The following is a 20,417-nucleotide window of genomic DNA, read 5'->3' on the forward strand; positions in this document are numbered from 1 at the left end:
CTGCTTCACTGCTGCCATCCAGGTGAAGCGAGGGTAGCCTCCCAGTTCTCATTCTGGGTTTTTTTCATCAATAGATGCTCTCGGGACACCAGAAGCCAAGATGTCTCATTTAGCACCTTAAAATTTTGTAGACAACTAAGCTTTTCTTTGCTGAGGACTGAATCGGCCTTCCAAATACATCTGGGTGGATAAATATTGATTTCCACCTTAGTTTTATGCCCATAAAGCTGGAATTGAGGAAAAAGGCCTTTCTCAAGGGGGGCAGGTTCTTTGTTACAGAAAAAGCTGAAAAAAATCAGACCCATTATGGGAAAACAGCCATGAGCAATTTTCCTTCTGTATGCAGCAGTTAAATGCTAAGTGTTAGTACTTATGATAAGTAGAGAACTTTTTTCTTCTTATCTCAGAAATTCACTTATAAAATTTGCAGTTAATTTCTAATTAGGTTGTTCAAACTATTACAATAATCTTGAAGAAGCAGCTATAGCATTTTTGCACCATGGCACAGCATTCTGTATACATCGGTCCAAATGATCCACTAAAGTATTATTAAAACAATAGAACAAATTGCATTTACACAATATTAAATATACCATAAAGAGTAACTGTGAAAATTGCTGGCATATACGGCTCATCTAACCTTGGAACTCAAGTTGCTTTTCTAATTTGCTGCCCTAAACCTTAAACTGGGCTTCTGTAAAACTCTATTTCTGTGTAGAAGGGGAAGAAGAAAAGCACAGATCACAAATATTGACAAATCTATTAAATTACATAGCAGAGAGAGAAATTATCATGTTAAAAACCCCAGGCTGGTAGAACTATACCTGACCACTGCAACAGAGAAATTACTGTCATTTTCCATTATTGCTCTGTCAGAGGTGCCAGAGTTGCAGCCCGCAGCTGGGGCCGGTCATTTGATGTATTTCCCTGCCTCTTGTGGCACATGCAGGCTGCAGAGTGTCAGCTAGGCTGCTGAAAAGCAATTCTGCCTCTCTGGCTATCCCAGTGTACCTGAGGATCTGCTGGTTTACCTACCTGAGGTTGCCAACAACCTGTTTATGCAAGGGGCAAATTCCCCCTTCTCGCATTTATTTTGCCGGGGTGTTCGCTTTAATGCTTAGTAATGCCACTGGAAGTGTTGGTGTAATTTCACGGGTAGTGTAATTGCAAGTTAACTTCGTGGCTGATCTCTCCAACAGATGGAAGCAGGGTGGGGGTGGTGATGAAACCCACAGGAAATGGGTGCTGCTGTAGGAAAATGCAGATGGAAAAAAGGAGACACATAAGAACAGAGAAATGGAAGAGAGTGAGAGAGAGAGAGAGAGAGAGATCAAGGAACCAGGGGGCCTAAGAAACACACGGCAGAGGGAGGATGCTCTGAATAACCACTTCTTTAGAGAAAATGAAATGTAATTTAAAAGAGTATGAAGAATTTAATGTAAATTACAGATACCAAATCCTTTAAGGGACATACACAAAAACCTACAGTATGGTGGTCAGGTTACCCAGGTTACCTGGGATCCTTGCATTCAAACCCCTGCTCCTCAGCAAACCCTCAGGCCATCATTAATGAGCCTACAGCTTACTCATGCTGTGGCACTCATGTTTCCTAGAGCCTCCATGCTCATGATGGCCAGTGCCAAACCCCAGGAACAGGACTCAGTCAGAATTTGCTGTCTCAATACAGCCCTTCCACATATTTCTCATCAAATCCCTCAGGACCATTTTCACATAAATGCAGATTTACAACATCTCAATAGATTCCTTGAGCCTGGGCACCTGAGCAACCTAGGTGTCACAATGTTTTGCCTCTCTTAGGTAATGTGAGGATAAAAGACAGATGCCAAAGAGAGGTCTTGGCACATCAGGCCCAGCACCACGCACCTGTGGGCATTCTCTACAGGAGATAGTTTAGCTCCCCAAAATGCACCAGTGCTCTGCTCCGCTCCAGATTTGAGGGTGTGACAGGAATGCACCCTGAGTGCTGCTATGCCACTTTTATCCCAAATCTAGAGCAGGGATGAATTTTTTGGGCAATAACTTTTCTGCACAGATTCACGCCTCTAGAAATGTTAAGAAGTTGGGAATGTCAGAGCAATCCTTAAAATTGAACCAAAGGGGGCATCAGGGAGGAGGAAAATTCGACTGAAGCTCGGCTGTCTGCATCCAGCATAGCCTGACCACAGGCAGGGATTTGCTCCTGCTTCCCATGGCAGTGGTTGGAGGAGGCGTGGGTAACAATAACCTTGGCAGTCATTGCCTGCTCTGGGAAGTATTTTATTCATCTAGGTACACAGTGAAAAAATGTTATCAGAGTTTGAAAAGACAATAGTTCAGATGTGCTTGATTTGTGGACTATAAATACAGGAGAGGGAAAAGGAGGCCTAACAAACCAGTGCATCACAAAACAGTAACTGCAGATAGATTTCAAGGCTGAAGGCCAGCTTTTATGGTGGTGCCTTATGTATTGCCTATGACCACAAAGTGAGGAAGTGAGGATGAGTGGCACTGTGCTTAATGAAGGGTCCTTTTTTATTTTAAAAAACTAGGCCTTCTTCTGTTTCCCCCGCCCCACACTTTGTTTCTGTTTTACTTTGTTTCACTGAATTTTGAATTCAGTGGATACAAGATCCTGAAAAGAAAGCAGGCCTGAGAATTTGACTTAATGTTCAGGGGGAAAAACTCCCAGAATTTCTGTTTTATGAGTTCATTCATGCCAGTCTCATCCCAAGCACATCCTATTTCTGTGGCCTATAAACCAAAGACGGCAAAGAACTGAGATGAGTAAAACCTCCTTAGTGTGCAAAGTGAGAGCCATTGCTCTAGTTTGTGTACTGACAGTGCACAGATAGGTACAAAAATCTATTTGTTTACATACCGTGTAAATATCAACTAAAGAATTCTTTCAATAAATGTGGAAGTAGGTCATTTCTTATTGAAATGTGATTGGTATTGTGATTTGTGTTCAAACTGAGGTCAGAAAACTTTAATTCAGACCCCAAAGTTTAATAACATATTTATGGTCCCAAAAATGAGTGTTATGGTTTTCACAGAGGACAGGTGTATCTGCTATCATGGACTCAGCCAATATTGCAGCTCTCTGTTTTATTATCTTTGAAAATACATGTGCAAGTTTGAAAATTGCACCTGGAGCCATTTGTCCAAATGCATCTTGCACACAATTCTTCTAAGACTGCAGATTTTAGCTCAGAGTTGCTAGCCAGGTACAGAACCAGGGCGTATGTGATTCTTAGCAGGGGAAATGGGGGAGGGAAAGGGAAAATGTGTAATTGGGGGTGGTTTACGTCGGACATGTGGAAGAGATAAGAGATTGGAATGGGCCACCCAGGGAGGTGATGGTGGAGTCGCCGTTCCTGGACGTGTTTAAGGAAAACCTGGATGTGGGTCTAGTTACGTGGCGATGATGGGTCACGGGCTGGACTCGACGGTCTCAGAGATCGTTCCCAACCTAACTGATGCTGCGAAATCTAATCTTTTCAACAACGCTACCAAGCGACGGAGCATCCCCTAGCTTGCGGCGCGAGGTGGGAATTTTTCTGGACTGCGCCGCACGCAGAGCGAGCCTCACTCGGTAACTCTGCGTACGGGCGAGGCTTTCCGGAGCAGAGAACGGCTCGGAAGGCCGAGGCAAAGGCGCTCCGGGCCCCGGGCCGCGGCCCGGCCGGCGCGGGGCTGCGGGGCCGCTCCGGCCCTCACGCACTGCGGGCGGGGGAGGGGCGCCCGCCTCGCCGGCCCGGAGTGTGCATGTCCGAGTGACGCATTGCAGGTACGAACCCGCCAATCAGCGCCCTCCTTACGGAGTCCCCACACTGCTCGGCATTTTTTCCTAAAATCCTCTTCCGCCCAGAGAAATAGTCCCTATGGCCGGTCCCCGCCCCCCTTCTCTCCCTCCCCCCTCGTTTCACAAGCGTTGCTTGCCCTGTTTCCCGCACCTCGCTCCTTGCTGCGCCGGGGCTCTGGGGCAGAAGGAGCGGCACCGGGGGTGCCCCGCCGAGCCGAGTGCCAGGAGCCGGGACTCGTTTCGCAATCCCCTTGGCTGGCGGGGGAAGGGGAGGGGGAGGGAGCGGCGCGGAGCGATCCGGGCGGTGAGGCGGTTTATGAGGCGCCACCGGCGGGCGGGCAGGACTCAGTGTGAGGCGAGCCGTGCAGCGGGAAGGTCGCGCAGCGTGCGCCCCGTGCAGCCCTCAGCTCCCACCGCACCCCGCAGCCAGGCCGGGCCATCATGGTGAGTCCCTGGGCGCGGGGCAGCCGCGGGGTTCGGCGGGCGCCGCTGCGGTGCGGTGCGGAGGGATGGGGGCGGTTGAGGTCGGTGCGGATGGGGGGCGGGGGAGGGGGGTGCTGGCTGCTGTGGGGCGAGGTCGCCCGCAGAAGGGCGTGAGGAGGGATGAAGCTGTCCCTCGCCGCGGCCGGCGGGCTCGGGCCGGGGCGGCGGGTCCCGCTCGGAGGCGCCGTTTGCGTGGGAGGAAGTGGCGGTGGCGGCGGGTCCCGCCCGGTCCCTTTCCCGCCCTGGGGCGGTGGTGTGGATTCAAATCCAAACGGCCCCTGGCTCGGCGGGAGCGCCGTGGGGCGGCGCCGGGGGGAGCGGCGGATAGCGGTTCCTCCTGGGAGGAGGGGGGAAAGGAGCTTGCCACGATGGCACCGGCTCTGCTTTCTTATCGCTTCCTCCCTCGCTGCTCTCGGCTGGATGAGGCAGCCTAAGCTGTCCGGCTCGCTAGCGAGGTGTGCTGCGCCTGGTCATAATGAGGCACTGCGGAGCCCAGCAGCTTCTGAGCAGCATGATGATGAGGGGCAGGCTGTGCCTCTCTGCACCATCGCCCTCCTCGCTAGACCTGTTGTCAGTCCGCGTTGGAACCCCTGTCGATTCCGTGGTAGCGCCATGCTGTTGGTGGCTCTGTTGGGCAAGGGATTATTTGTGAGGTTGTTTTTTTGTTTGTTTGTTTTAACAAATTTTGCTTCCCGTTTTGGTCATTGCAGAGAACAGTCCTGCGTTTTTAATATTACTAGCGATGAGTTTAGAACTGTAATCCACTGTTGAAATAGAACGCATTTTGTGAAGTTGGAGAACGGTTTCAAATTCAGCCTAAAGGATGTGAATTTAGCGTTTGTTGGTTTTTTAAAATTAAAACAAGCGGCTACTGAGGAACGTACTAAAAGGAGCAGTTCTGTTGCAAAAGCAGCATTGACCACTTAGTGCTATCTCTGCATTAAGGGAAGATGCAGTAGAGTGGAATTGTCTTTTCATTCATTTTATTATTCTGAGGAATCAAATGACTGTCAGCTCATCATGTTTAAGGTGAACGATGGCTTCGTAACATTTTGGGTTGTTTGAAATGCTGTCTCTGGGCTTGGTGACTAGAAGCCTGAATTTTTTCTTTAGTTTAAATTGTGGACTTATACAGCTAACCATCCATAAAGCGGGGTGGGGGGAAAAACTGCAATGAATATAGCAACAAAAGACTTGCTGCATTTTGTCATCATCTGTGCAGAACCAAAAATGGAGTATCTTCAAGCAAGGTCTGTGCAAAAATGGGTGTGTCCGGGAGGCACAGTGACACTTTGAATGTGGTTATAGTTCATCCTAACAGACCAGACTGGCTCAACCTGTGGCGGTCCAGTGTTGCCCATGCTAGATAGAGCAGAATGATTTGCTCCCAACACAAGCTAACCTACCATAAGCCTAATTTTAGTCTATATAGTCTAGTCCGGTTGTTGTTCTTTAGTTAGTCCTGCCGGAACAGAAGTGTCCCTTCCGATGCGATGCCTGCGAAGCGCGCCGCGGAGCTCAGTTTCGGAGGGAGGCGGTGTCCCCTGCGCTGCCGTTCGCTGGTAGCTCTCCTCCGCTGGGCAGCGTTCGCGGGCGCTGTGGAGGAGCTCCCAGGCTGGATACTGCATAGCAGCCATAGCGGCTGTGATGGAGCTCTACCTCTAGAGGCTGCGTGTGCCACGGAAACAGCGGCTCCCCTGCTTTCCTGCGAGTTGGGCTTCTTTGTCAGGCCCTCCGCACGGTCTGGGGGTGGGGGGATGGGAGCTATTGCAGAGAAAATGAAAGTGCTGCAGTGTGAATCGCGGAAAGCCGCGTCAAAGCTGTGATGGCATCAAATGAGGGTTTCGGGTGGGTCTCGGCCGCAGTAAGGGCACGTCAGCCCTTCGGCAGGGGCGCCTCGCAGTCAGCATTTGACCGCCTGGAAGTTGCTGCGCGGGTGAAGGCGTGCACGCTGTCACGCGTGTGGTGCGCCATTATCCAGAGCTCCGGGCGGCCCCTCTAGGAAGGCCACGGTGGCCTGTGAGCGGCAGGCACGGTTCCAGGCTGATAGCCTCCACCTGGGCGGCACGGCAGGCAGGGAGCTGGCAGCCTCGCTGGCTCCGCCTTTTGCTGCTGTTGCGCAGCAGCGCCTGCAGAGCCCAGCACTGCGGAGTACAGATGGTGTTTGTTCAACCTTGCCCCACCTCCCTGCTTATCTTCCACTGCTCCATACCTGTGCCTTCGAATAAGCTTTGTGCTCTTCTAAACGCTGCACCACTTACTAGTATTGTCAGAGCTCATCCAAATTCATGGTTAGGATGAATTAAGTTGCTGGAAGAGTTTCTCTTTATAAAGAAGGAAGAGTTTGGGAATGCTTAACAACTTACATACTGCTATGTCACGTTTCCATATAAAATTGTTTATATAAAACAGTATGTGACTCAACTTGGTAACCCATAAGTATTGACCTAAATAAATTAGGTTTTTACTGCTTAAATCTGATCTACAGTTTTCTGTGGACATAAATATCTTATGGAAATGTAGCACATTCTCTTCACTCAAACAATAAAAATGTAAATACCATGCAAAGGTATGAGTCTGTGTTTATTATACTCTCCAGACAAGTGAAAATCTGTTAGGCTTCTGCTAAGTGACCAGCAGAACACTTCTGTCCCAAAGCTTAGTTTTAAATTGGTTATGTTCTCAGCAGTACTGCTGCCATGCTAGTCTTTCTTAACAAAAAGTGGAACCTACATGGGAATACTTCCTACAGCAGAAATTATTCTGTAGCTGCCAATACCCATTGTCTGCTGCTTTAGAAGTTCATCAGTAGTGTGATCTTAATTCTTAAAGAAGGTGAGCCCCAGCCAGTCCGTGGCCTTTATCTTGGGCTGTTGCTGTATTGTGTGCACACAGGGTTTTGTAAACAGTTCGGCATGTGTACAACTGCTGAAGCAGCCACCTTCATTTCTGTTACAGAAAGAATAACCAGCAGTTGGTAACTTACATGTTTCCATGCAGTATAAAAATGTAATTGAAATTGGCAAAGTAAAAGTTGACAAGTATTGTAAATACATTTTTCTAAGTCTTTCCCTGACAGGTGCTAATGTGGAGAGAGAATTTGGTGGGCATAGTTAATGGCAGAAAAAATTTCAGTCAGTATTAAAGTAATTACAAAAATGTTGCTGCTTAAATAGTCACAAGAGGAAAAAAAGCTGAAAAAGCAGTGATGTATTTCAGCAGTGAATATATATTTTCTGTATTTTACTGTTTTTTACACTTCAGTAAAGGGTTCAGGAAGTTTCCCTGAAGGAGATGTCACCTTGTTACTGCAACTCAACTCAAGCTATCCAGAATTTGTTTGAAGAATCAGGTGATTTGAAAACCTAGGGGAGAGTATTTCTGCAGTTCTCAAACACCTTTGTGTTCTTTCAAGAGCAAAGTTCATTTTGGGTTTGGCCTGAAAGATGGATGGTTTTCATTGCTATCAAATTAATGGATTCAAAACTGGTGAGAGAGGAGAATGATACACTGGAGCTTACCCAACTTTTGCAGAAATTGTCTTAGACTGCTGAACCTTCCTCTCTTGTCCCTGTTATCTTTCGCTGACCGAGTCAATGTAGACAAAGGGCTGAAAAAAGTACAGAAGGACTGTATGTCGCTGAAATTACCCGTTTGGACTGAAGCTGGTATCTTGTCTTTTACAGCCAGGTCTTGCACATGAAGTTTCATGTAAATCAAGGAATTTTTTAATTCTAGCGAAGAGTATGTTTTTCTGATTTTAGCTAGGCTGCCTTAAATTTGGCATTTGGAGGTTCCTGCTGCATTACTGAGACGTAAAGTGCTTAGTGCTGAAGCTACCAAGTGTGCTGTGTAAATGAGTTTTTAAAACCAGTCTGTGGTTTTAAAGGGACCTGTGTGCCTTGAGCTTGCTAGCACTGCTTGGATTATTGATTGATACGTGTGGTAACCTATTACCTGAGTGTATGGGATATTGCAGAGTCTGGAGAGGATAATGGGCTGCCAGTTCTTAATTAGCAAGCAATCCTGATGACTTTTGAGCTTTATTAGAACTATTCTAGAATGCCACAAATCTGTACTGAAGAGCAGCTACCATACTCGGAGGCCTCTATAAGTCTGTCTTATTTTGCCTTGAACTTTTGCTACAAATATAATCATATTCTCTTTTATTACAGGCTGATCAACTGACAGAAGAGCAGATTGCAGGTGAGGTTTTTGTGTTTTGCTCCTGCCTGGCACATCTCTTAATCCAGTGACAGTCTGTGTTACACAAGATATTTCACTTTCTTAGATACTAAAGTAGTATGGTGGAATGTTTTAATTTGTCACCTAATTTTTAAAGGCTTATCTACTGTAAAAGCACCATGGATATAATGAATTATAGTTGTGTAGTTAATATAGTTAAACAATCCTCACAGCTTTTCTGGCTAGTAGGCTGCTAATTCTTCTCTCGGGACTACAGAATTGTCCCAAGTGCAGACTGAAATTGGGAGTGTGGCACAAATCTGGTGAGGGCTTGGAATCTGCAGTGCCTTTTTAATAGAAGGCAAAAATATTTTACTTTGCTGTCTCCTGTCAGCAGAGATGTTTGAGTGGCTCTTGTTGATGACAGCAGAGACTGGCTTCACGATGACAATTCTTGATATTCCGTATTTGGAACTGTGTTGTGTGTGTGTGCTGTTCTGATGGTCTGGCACTTGCTCTGAAAGGCTTAAATAAATACACATCTGTTATATCTTGGTACTGGCCCCTAGAAATGGGTAATGTGCACTGGCAGCCATTTACTAAGGGCAAAAACTTGTGGTTATGTCCTACTCATGCAGGCTGCACAAACTTACTTGTCTCATTGCTCTCAGTAGATTGATCTTCAGTAATAGATGGGACATAAAGCTGGTAATAATACAGAATTCAGCTTTGCCATAGATGCTCAAGAACTGCATGATTTTGATCTGACAAGTATATAGTGTTAATACTGGAAAATCTTAATGTGCATAACTGTCCTGTGAAATTACTGTAGAGGATGTTAGGGTTCTGCTTATCTAATGGTACCAGGTCAAGCATAAAACGAACAGCCTTTGAGATACTACTATTTAGTTATGGTGTAGCTCTTGAAGACACTGTATTAAACAGAAGTGTCATTATGAGCTGGTTTGTTTTTGCCATAATTGCCAAATCTGAAGTGTTAAGAACATTCTTCTGTAGCTTTTAGACTTTAGAAGCTTGCTTTTACTCAAAGGAGACTAATTATGGTTTTGTGGAAAGTCCTTAGTCTATTTACTTGTTGCCATGGTAGTGTCTTACAAGTAAGCACAAGCCAAATTTAGTTCATTTCAGCTTGGTTTTTTTTTTTTTGGGAACTGGCCTACATAGCATAAGGGTTTTGCGACTAGTTTAGTTAGAGCAGGCTTTATCAATTGTCGCTGCTGTCTTTCCAATAACGGTTCATTGTTCCAGTTGTTAATTGTAGAAGCTTTATTAGTGGATGTAGCTAATTATGGAAAATAATCAGGAAGCTTATTAACACTACCTTGGGATTAGTGTTAATTTTAGCTATTCAATAATGATCATATACTCCTCAGAGGCAAAAGTAAGTATTGATGAGCCTGTCATACTGGAATAGAGGCTTTCAACTGCATGGAAGGATTAAAGTATATCTTAGTAGCCAGTGTGAAAAGGCCTGCCATTTTCTGGGCAGCTATGATATTTTGTTAAGCAAATGTATTAGCAAGTAAACCATGAACCTCAGACGTGAAGACCTAGGCCCACTGGTGGTGTGTGAAGGAATCATTCTCAGTACTGCTTAGGAAAGCTTGCCTCTGCTTAGTTTTGCTGTTGGAGGCCAGTGGTCTTGCACAGGAAGACTCTTGGAGGTACAGTTGGAGTGTTTTACAGAGACTGGCTAGAAAAACTTGAGCCACCACCATTCTAATCGATCTTCCCTGGAGATCTGTAGTGTTTGGTTTGAAGGCAGACATCGGAAATGGTACTGCATGGTAGAGGCAACATTACATTGCCATGAAGACCTCAGTACTTAAAGCAGCCACTTCCCCAGGGCTTAAATCCTTCCCCCTCTGCTGTGAAGCATCACAGTACTGTTGTTAAAGGTTCCAGGCAGCATTTCCTGTGGAACACATTGATCATATAGGATGGAGCTTCTTGTCAGTGTAGGTAGGGGTGAAAACCTTTCCAGATTTTGTTTAAATGAAAGACTGATATTGAAAGCCAAGTAGCTACAGAATGGTAATACTGGCTGCAGTTTCATTCAGTGTCAATTGAAGTTGCTAAGTGTGCAAAGGGAGTGGCTCTCCCTTTGGGTAAGTGTTGTATTACAAGGGTAATGGGGTCAGGACTACCTGGGTGGTCAGATGGCAGAGCAGCCTGAAGATGCTTTTGTCCAAAGCCAGCTGGTCAAGCGAGCTATCCTTTCCCTGGTGTTCAGAGTTCTAAATGGGCTCTATGTACAAGCAGGCCTATGCATGGTGTTCACTGTCTTGTTCCTTCTGTGTGCTGTGGTTCTCTGTTGGGGATTTGGCTGCAACAGTGATTTAAAATTTGTCATAGTAGAAATAGACTTGTTTAAGTGTTGAGGTCCTGGTAGCTGTGAAGAGAACAATTGCCATTCTCCTATAAAAGTTCCAGACATAGCTGGCTAAATTGTGTAGCAGTGGATAAGGTAGTCCTGGTTCACTGAACATATTAGGTCACTGAAGGCTGCCACTTCATTTGAAAAGGTGATGTGGTGCACAGATGCCTAAGGAGCTATGATTAAAAGAACTTCTGAGCTAGGTTGTTAGAATTCATATTGCTGGATTAGCATGTCTTTCGTGGGGCGTGGAAGTAGTTTTTTTCTTGGTATGCAGGATGCTTTTCAGAAGGGTGGAAAGGCTGAAACCTTGTAGCTTTAGCAGAGAATTTTCATTTACAGTTTGGTGTGGAGAAGTATGGAATAAAGAGGATTTGCTTTACATGCTATATGGAATCAAGGTGTTTTAAATATGCAAAGTATGTTTATAACCTTACGTTGCAGAATTGAATTACTCACTAAACTTCAGTATTTCATAGGTGACTTCACTAGCCATGGCTGCAAATCCTCCAAAGCTATGTTAGGTTGTTCTTGTTCTAGTCTAAACTGCATCTGTGTACGTTGTCAGTCCTTTGTTCTAATTACTGGAGGTGTTTCCTAAAAGTGGTTAGAGAGGTATTTTAATGGTATTCTTAACTTGATTCAGCAGTTCAAGCAGGAATATGCTGCTAATCTTCAACTGGCTTTATTTTCTTTATGATTTATAGCTGATTGCTTCTTAACCTATTGCAGTTTTGAGTAAAAGAAGAGTTGTCCTTGGAATGGTTCCTTCCAGGTGTTATGCATACACCACTTAAATGCCCATCTTACAGAAAGCAAGTCTTTGAGTTTAATATATGAATCGAGTACTACCCTTTCTAAGCAGGGTCACTGCAGTACTGTGAAGTCTGCTTTCCGTTTGGGTTAGTGATGGTTGACTTTCCGTTTGGGTTAGTGATGGTTGACTTCCACATGAAGGATGAAGTGGTTAACAGCTAAACGTTTTGAATAATACTTGAGCACTTGACTCTTTATGAAGAGTCAACTTTGCCCTTTTGAGGTTCTTCCATGATAGACTGAACATCTCTGCTAGGATTGACTGAAAAGCATTTTCTTCCCTGGTATAGGAGCTTAGCCCTAAAAAGCCTGTTTGTTGCTGCCAAGATAACTGAAGTTAGCCCCCCAAGACCATTTGGAAGGAATTGTAGGTACAGGTTGTATCTGCTTGTTTCTGCTTTGTGTTTTATACATATTGGTTTGAAACTGTTTCTGCTGGTCCTGTGGTAGCCTAGCACTGATTCTGATGGTCTAAACAGTGGGAGTTGGCTCTTGGAACACTTCAGACTTAAATGCTGAAGAGTTTAGAGTACCATAGACCCGTAGAGTGGGTCTATGGTATTTGACTGTGTAACTCTGGTGTTGTAGCTGTATTCATGAACTATAGAAAAAACTATTTTTATAGTTGAATTTTTAACACTTGCCAGCTTGTACTCGCCTCAAGAGTTTCAGAGTATGAAGTAAAGGTTTATTCAGGTCATGTGAAAACATAACTTCTACTGTGACTAATTCTGGCCTGGGAAGCCCACCATCTGGAAAGCTGGCTGCATGGAAATGTTGAAAAAACCAATTATTGGAAATATTTCTGATGCAGGAGTACCCTTGAGCTGACAAGTTGTCCAGAGCCATGATCTCTCAGACTGTTTGAAAGCTGTAAAGGGATCTAAAGTCTGCAAGGGAATAGACAAGATGCTCATGCTTAAATGTGTGTGTATGAGCTGCCACAGGCCAGTGAACTAGTTTAAGGTCTGAGGCCAAAGACAGATGGCATGGATTAAAACCAACTCCATTTTTGGACTGGACAATTAAGCATGTTATGCTTGTATTAATATTCCTGGCTACAATACAGCCATTGTAGGGGGTTAAGAGGTGGTGTTGAAAGACAGCAAAGCAGTCTTAGAATTAGTCAGAAACATTTCTGTGAAGGCTGTTTCAGGATATAGTAGGGCTGAAGCAGTTTGGTAAGCACCTTTTCAGGGCTGAAGACTCCATTGACCTTCCTCCCGTGAACAGTTGTGGTAGCATACAATGTTCAGACATCTGTGTCCAAAGGAAGTGGCTTATATTGAGAAATTTGGGTGTAGTTTGGTCTGATAATACCTTTTTCCGTTGACTCATCTCCTCTATTAGTAATAAAAGTGCTATTAAGCTGTAGCATATGTACTTTTAAAGTACCATTTTCAATTTTCTCATAGCAATTTCATATTGTTTTATTTTGAGATGCAATTCCTACCAAGGATGTGGATCATTGTAGTTGCAGACAGCTATTTCAGTTCCATATTAGGAGCCCTTATTCAAGATAGAGAGTAACAAACGTCTGAGTCTTTGAAAATGGATGACCTTCCATCCTAATTCAGGTCAGCATGTGGTTCATCAGTAGACTGGTGGGTGCATTTTCAGATGCTGCTGCTGCCATATTGCCATTGCAATTATAGCAGGCTGAGCAGTATACCAACATTTTCTTAAATTGAAATAAAATTTTGTAAGTTGCAGCAATCAGTAGCAGTGAACTTTTTGTTAACATTTCAAAGGTTGAGGGATTACCTTTTTTTTTGTTTTGTACAGAATTCAAAGAAGCTTTTTCACTATTTGACAAGGATGGTGATGGTACTATAACTACAAAGGAGTTGGGGACAGTGATGAGATCACTTGGTCAAAACCCCACAGAAGCAGAGCTACAGGATATGATCAATGAAGTAGATGCTGATGGTAAGAACTTTACTAATAAGTAATTTAATAAAGTGCCTAAACCACGTTTTTCTAACAAAGGCTTTTCAACCTTTCAGGCAATGGCACAATTGACTTTCCAGAATTTCTGACAATGATGGCAAGAAAAATGAAAGACACAGATAGTGAAGAAGAAATTAGAGAAGCGTTCCGTGTCTTTGACAAGGTACTGTAACATCTACCTGGAATATTTCTGTTAAGAAAACTTGGTGTGATTGTAATGTGTTTTCTCACAGGTATGAGGGGTATCTGCAGCCCTGTCACAGAGAGTCTCTAGATTGGCCAGTCACCCTAAAGCTCAACCTCCTGTGGTGGTATGGGAAAGCCAGAGGAGTTATCAGGATAATCATAAGTGACACGATTTAAAGTTTAAAGTACTGCTTGCTGTGATACTGAAATACTTTCAGATGCCTGGCAGAAAATTGTTTTTAAGTATTTAAAATGTTAATGTTTTAAGTATTTAATGTAGTCTTTGCTGAGTAAATTGCTAAGAGGCTAAAATTACTCAGCTTACTTAAGATGTACCTTGGACCTGAAAACATGAGTGAGGTGCCTTGTGGGGTGGGGAGGAAAACAGTTGAGTTAGTGTACACTAGTTCTTCAGTATTCAGTTTCCCAACTAGTGCTGGAATATGTAAAAGTCATCTCTGAAGTTCTTGTGGCTTTTTGCTGGAATCCCATGAAACAGGCAAATCAGATCAGTGCTTCTGTTCTAAGAAATCACCACTTGAACCAGAGTCACATGATTTAATAGGCATTCATCACCTATGAAGTTGCAATAGTTGCTGATTGCATTGTTCATAGTTTAAAAATGTGTCAGAGTAGGACAGTCAAAGACTATAAGATAATATTACAATGCCCAAAGACATTGGACAATGCTAAAGATATGCTTACAGCTCTCATTTACCTTGTGCAAATTCTGGTGATTAAGGCTGTGCTAGCTTCTTAATGTTCAATTTGCCCTGCAATGTTCCTAAGTTATAGTTAAGTCATTAGGCCTGAGGCAAGTTTATTCCAGTGTTCCTTTTTCTCCTTCCAGGATGGTAATGGTTACATTAGTGCTGCAGAGCTCCGTCATGTGATGACAAATCTGGGGGAGAAGCTAACAGATGAAGAAGTCGATGAAATGATTAGGGAAGCAGACATTGATGGTGATGGTCAAGTAAACTATGAAGGTAAGGAGTTGTTAATTGATTCTTTTTGTGTAGCACTTCTCATGCTTGTTCTTGTGAGTGCTGATAGCCGCCCCAAGGTTAAATAGGGCAGCGTTCAGACAAGTTCATCGGAACACACAGTGTTCCTTTAAGCTAATGTTCAATTAGTATGTACATTGTGTACCTCTCAATGGGTTTAAGTTTGAGTGTTACTGCTGCCTTTGTGCCAAAGGCAAAAAAGGACTATTCGGCTGTACAGTGTAAGAATTAACTTTGTAAATCTAATGATGTCTAATGACCATTAGAATAAGCAAGTTGTCAAGAGATGTTCATGTACTGTTTGTGCCGTCATGTTAACTAATGCATGTTGATCTGACTGTAGGATGCCGCTCATTTGTCATTAGTGCTTTTAAAATTACTTGCTAATCAAAAAGGGAAAGCCTCTAAAAATATGCAGAAATTTCAAGACCTTCAGAAGGTACTTTAAATACATTTATTTCACATAAATCAGCTGCAACAGTAATTTATTTCTATTTCTTCCTTTCTTCCTGACATTGAACCATGAATGAAGTCATGCAAGGAGTTCCTATAGACAGTTGTTTGCAGCTGAGACACACCAAGCTCATTTTCATTTTGACTTTTCAAATATGTTACAGAAAATACCTTGGGTATTTTCAGATACTATCTGTGTGGTTTCGGAGGTGTAGGTATGTGTCCCTTTGAGGCCTTTTTCATTGTGGCCTAAGTGTATGCAGAAATCTGAGTGAAAAGAAATTTTTATGTACAAGGCTGCTGCTCTGTCTCACTGTTTGAGTAGGCTGTTCGGACACTGGCACTAGAGAGAGTCTGTGTCCCTATTGTTCCCAGTTGGCTCTTTCAAAACTTAAGCAACCATTTAACTCCTTTTAGGCTCTGGGCTTCCTGTCATTATTGTACCTGAAACTGTTTCAGCAAGATGAATGAAGAATCCTCTTTTGTGGGTTCTAACTTGAAATGGTTTAGGACTAAGCATTGAATCAGTTGCTTAAAGCCAGCCAGGCAAAATAAAATAGTAAGACTTAACTATTCCACTCTGGAAAATAAAAGTTCAGACCAACGCAATGTCTGCCTGTGCACTTACTTGTTTGTCACTTCAGTGTGATTTGTAGTGATCTTTTAGTCATTCTTGGATATCTTGTCCCCATCTGTAAGTCTCTGGGCATAGGACCCTATAATTTTATCTTGGAAGTAAGGATGTTCACTGTGCCCCAGTTCACTGAGGCACCAACTTTTATGGAAAAATGAAGGCCTTTTGCCATTAAAAATAGGAGTTTAGGTGTGATTATTGGAAAAGAGGACTGTCTTGAAGATGGTTTTTTGAATGTAACTGAAAATGCAGTTTTGAAACAATATTCAGCACTAGTAAGGCTATTTCTCAGATCTTGCAATTCAGATGTTTTTCCTTCAAATAACTTATGCAACTCTTTCCTTTTGCAGAGTTTGTACAAATGATGACAGCGAAGTGAAGACGTTGTACAGAATGTGTTAAATTTCTTGTACAAAATTGTTTATTTGCCTTTTCTCTGTTTGTAACTTATCTGTAAAAGGTTTTTCCCTTACTGTCAAAAGATTATGCATGTATAGTAATTAGAAGGCCATTCCTCCATGTTTTTCTCCTTTATCTTACTGTCATTGTTCTGATTTTTGGAAAATTGATCTAAGTAACAAATGTTGCATGTGGCTTACTCTGGATATTTAAGCCCTTCTGCACATCTAAGTTAGATGAAGTTGGTTAACTGAGGGAACATCTGGATTGTCTATTAAAAAAGTAGCTTTCTCTAGGAAACTTAGGTATGACTGGTGTGACAAGTTACATAAAGTAAGCCAGGGTTTACCATGCATTAGCAGATCCTTAGTTAAAGCAAACATGCTGGTTCTCGTTCTCGAGTACATAGTTTTTCCTAGAGGAGTTTTTCCCCCTTTCTTTGATGGGAGGATAAGGACTCTTGCAGCTTAACTGCAGGATAAAATGAGATGAGTAGCATATATCATGTGGCTAATGCACTGTAAATTCATTCTCCTAGCTTACTTCACGGTAACTTGTTTGTGGCCATACCTGTAACATGTTGTTGAAATGTGGAGTCTTAACGTTGTAGACGATTGACAGTCAACAATATGAAACTTAAGTTGCACTAATGCAAAACGGGTGATTTATCCAGGTACTCGTACACAAGTTTTTTTTGTACTGCTGGTCCTGTGCCAGAAAACATTTTCTCCTCTTGTTACTATGCTTTTTAAACTTTGTTTAGCCACTTATTTTCAAAAAAAATCTGCTTATGGCACGATTTGCCTCAAATCCATTCCAAGTTGTATATTTGTTTTCCAATAAAAAATTACAATTTACCCATACTGTTTCAATGTATCCTTGAATTATTTACAGGAATTGTTCAATGCAGTTGCTGCTCTGTGTTTCAGTATGTAGCAGTTTGGTTTGCTTATGCAATGGATTGGCTGTCTTAAAATAGCTTGGAAGGTGAAAACTTAGTCCTTAAACTCTGGCCCTTAATAGTATTGTTGACTTGAAGAAGCTTTCTTACTAGTAGTTTAAAATGTATTTTACAGTCTTGTGTGGAGCTTGGTGCTTCAATAAACTTACCTTAGTGACTGGCTATGCCCACTATCTGTAGACATTGTGAACTGGATGTTGACCTAGTTCAATAGTTGACCTAAAATTAAAATTCCTTGTTCAGACAACTAAATCTGTTTGCTTTCTTTTAATTATTTTGGAGTTTATTCCCTGTCAGTTGCTACATTGGGGTAACTTAGTCTCACACTTGGGCTTTTCTGAAACTGCCATATCTGAGTTGCCATTCAGAATGCAGTCAGCTCGAAGTACAGAAGGAAAACATTCTCTTACTCATTTGTTAGTGAGCATGACTGTGCTTCTAGCACTGTTTTTTTTCAAGGTTTCATTTTTTTTAAAAAAATGTAGAAGAAAGACCTGGTTTCTACTAAGGATGAATCCAAGAACTCAGAAGAATGCCAGAGGCTGCTTGTGCCCATTGCTTCTCTACTCTCCTGGTAACAACTGCCTTGACTGTACATATGCTGTATGGTTATCTTGTTTGGGGATTCTCCTGGCCTTTAAACAAAGCATTGGCCTCTGCCTCTGGGTAACCTCACTGGTCCCAGCTGAGCAGTTACCTAATGTTTTAAAACTGTTCCAGTCATCTTTGATGTATTTATAAATGCAGTGAGCATCTAAAATTATGACAGCTGTTCAATCCAAATTCAGGAGCACTTAATCAAGTGTTTATGGTCACTGATCTTAAAGCTCTGCTCTCTGAGGACTATGAACAGCTCTATTGGTTTTCCAGAGAAGGCTTGTCAGAAGTGCATCGATAGCCAGCATCAGAATTCCTTAGAACTGCTGTTTGTGTGCTGGCAGTCTGATTCAGGAAACTTATGCAGTCTAAATTTCCTAGCAAGTTCGGATTTGCCTTCTAGAAAGTAAGTGATGAAACTGACACTTCCTACCCAGTCTTCATCCTGTGCTTCTAAGAGCTTGGGGCAAGACATACTTAGGATGGCTCAGGTTGAGAATTTTCCAGAACCATCAGAACAACAATTTGAGATTCTGAATTGCTGGAGTATTGGATGTCTCATTTTTATAGGTAAGTAATGCAAGCAGGGATCTGACAAAAATTTTTGGTTTAGCCAGTCTGGTGCCTTGACTTTCAGTGGGCTGGGAATCACAACCCATTTGATCTTCTGCTACAGCTCAGCATGCACGTGAAAGCATCTAAGGTGAAAAGGGAAAGACCTTCTTCACTGGGATATCACAATATCCCATTTTTCTGAGTTTTAAGGGACCCACAAGGATCATGAAAGACTGCCTTAGCCAAGAGAATTGCCTTTGGTAAAATGAATGTGTCAGAAGGCTACTTTTATTTACAGTCACTTACTTTATACCTGTTCCCTGCTTTTTTTCTTTTGTTTAAGGTGAGTGTCCATGTTGCTGTTATGTAAATGAAATGCCGGATTTCTAGGTCAGTAATTGAAATCTTGCAGCTCTGTTTACTTTAACTGTGGGATGGGAGTGGTAGATTTGAGTACCTTCTGCTAATGAAATGTCTTCTGAGACAGAGTAAGTCAAGTGTGGTGGAAGCTAATGGCATTTGTCACGAACCTTTTGGCTGAGGTGTGCTTGCAGGTGCTTTTGCAATTGTGAAACAGGCCTTGGGTCATTCTAGGCAGTTTTCTGGATATTTGTGGGGTGTGTGTGTGTGTAGGAACACTTTGACATTTTCAAGTTCAGCTTTACAAGAGACAATCCATCGTCCTGTCAAATAGCATGGAGGTTCTCATGTTCTGTTCCAGCTAAAACAAAAGCCTTTGTGGCATAACAGTGCAGTAAAACAGCTGGTGGTGTTTTAGTCTGAGGTGGACATTGAGGTGGGAGATCCTGGGCCTGAAGACTTCTCCCTGTGTAGGCCTAGGGTGATACCCTACTGATCCCTGATAGGAGGGAATGACAGATGAATCTTAGTAGCACCACTGGCAAGGGGAGATGGGCATAGACTTGAAAATACTCTCTTTGAACAGGACAAAACACTTTTACAGTAAGTGGTAAGACACAGACGTGGAATCTCTGCAGATTGATAACCCAGCTAATGATATGCTGGACAAATGTCTCCATCAGATTCTGCTTTGAGCAGGGAGTTGGGCTAGGTGATCTCAAGAGGTTTGTGCCAGAAGTGCTCCTGCTAGCTTCCTGGGCTTACTGTTGTGTCCGACCCTACCTTCACCTGGTGATCCTTCTAGTGAAAGAGGGTGAACAATTGCATGCCACAGCCTGGTAAGTTTTAGAGCAGGTCTCTAACTCACCCTAGTAGTGTTAGGAATCACCAGGCAGGACTAAAACTCTACCTCAAGGTTATAGGTGAGCCACCCTGAAAAAGCTGCTCATAATCACTTGTGGCTGTGGAGTTTTGATGGGGGAAATACATGGCTGATGAGTAACAGTAGTTGCTGGTCAATTTGCAGCCTGTTAGGATAACATTTAATAAATTAATGATAGCTAATGGCTGAAGGAGAAGGTTAGTGAGGATTAAGGGCCTGCTAATAAGATCAGTCTTATTATTTGGGTGATACTATAGCTTGGAAGGTAGATGAGCAGGTAATGCAGGAGTGCAGCTGATGGCCCTGCTGTAGGCAATGCACACTGGGTGTTCTGGCTTTCAGCCGCTGGTCTCTAAAGACTGCTCTCAGGCTAAGGCAGCTGCCTCTGCTGCTCTGGCACGGTGGGACGCTCTTGGAATTTGTTCTCCAGTAACCTGTGTACAACGAGTAGTAAAATTACGGCTTTCCTGCATTTATGTGTGTCACTTGTATGACTGTCCTGTGTTTATTGGACTCAGTCCAGTTAAGAGAAAAACTGGTTTGTTAACTGTTGAGTAACTAAGGGGAGTTCCCATAATCTCCTTGCTGGCCATTTCCAGTGGGGGTGGATGGGAAATACTAGAGACACTTGAAAATTTCTCCTTCAAATACTGCTTTTAAGAATGGCTTTTCTATGGAAGTCCTCATGCTGTAATGGACAGTTAAGGAAGTTTAATTCCATTTCTTAAATCAGACTTCTTAGTTAAAACCA

General features: G+C 43.1%; 1 protein-coding gene across 1 annotated transcript; it reads left to right on the forward strand.

Annotated features, from left to right (window-relative positions):
• Positions 1 to 4,130: 4,130 nt before the first annotated feature.
• CALM2 (calmodulin 2) lies at positions 4,131 to 16,956 on the forward strand. The gene is made up of 6 exons (XM_021552339.3): positions 4,131 to 4,246; positions 8,461 to 8,491; positions 13,470 to 13,613; positions 13,691 to 13,797; positions 14,671 to 14,806; positions 16,262 to 16,956. The coding sequence occupies exons 1-6, from the start codon at positions 4,244 to 4,246 to the stop codon at positions 16,288 to 16,290; spliced, it is 450 nt and encodes a 149-aa protein (XP_021408014.1). The 5' UTR covers positions 4,131 to 4,243; the 3' UTR covers positions 16,291 to 16,956.
• Positions 16,957 to 20,417: the final 3,461 nt, after the last annotated feature.

Source organism: Lonchura striata, chromosome 3 (genome assembly GCF_046129695.1).
Source record: "Lonchura striata isolate bLonStr1 chromosome 3, bLonStr1.mat, whole genome shotgun sequence".
NCBI classification, from domain to species: Eukaryota; Metazoa; Chordata; class Aves; order Passeriformes; family Estrildidae; genus Lonchura; species Lonchura striata.

Excerpts from the sequence above, each read along its gene's own strand:
- CALM2 (XM_021552339.3), top strand. Across the intron at positions 13,798-14,670 it reads CGTTCCGTGTCTTTGACAAG|GATGGTAATGGTTACATTAG; the intron begins GTACTGTAACAT and ends TTCTCCTTCCAG. Across the intron at positions 14,807-16,261 it reads TGGTCAAGTAAACTATGAAG|AGTTTGTACAAATGATGACA; the intron begins GTAAGGAGTTGT and ends TTCCTTTTGCAG.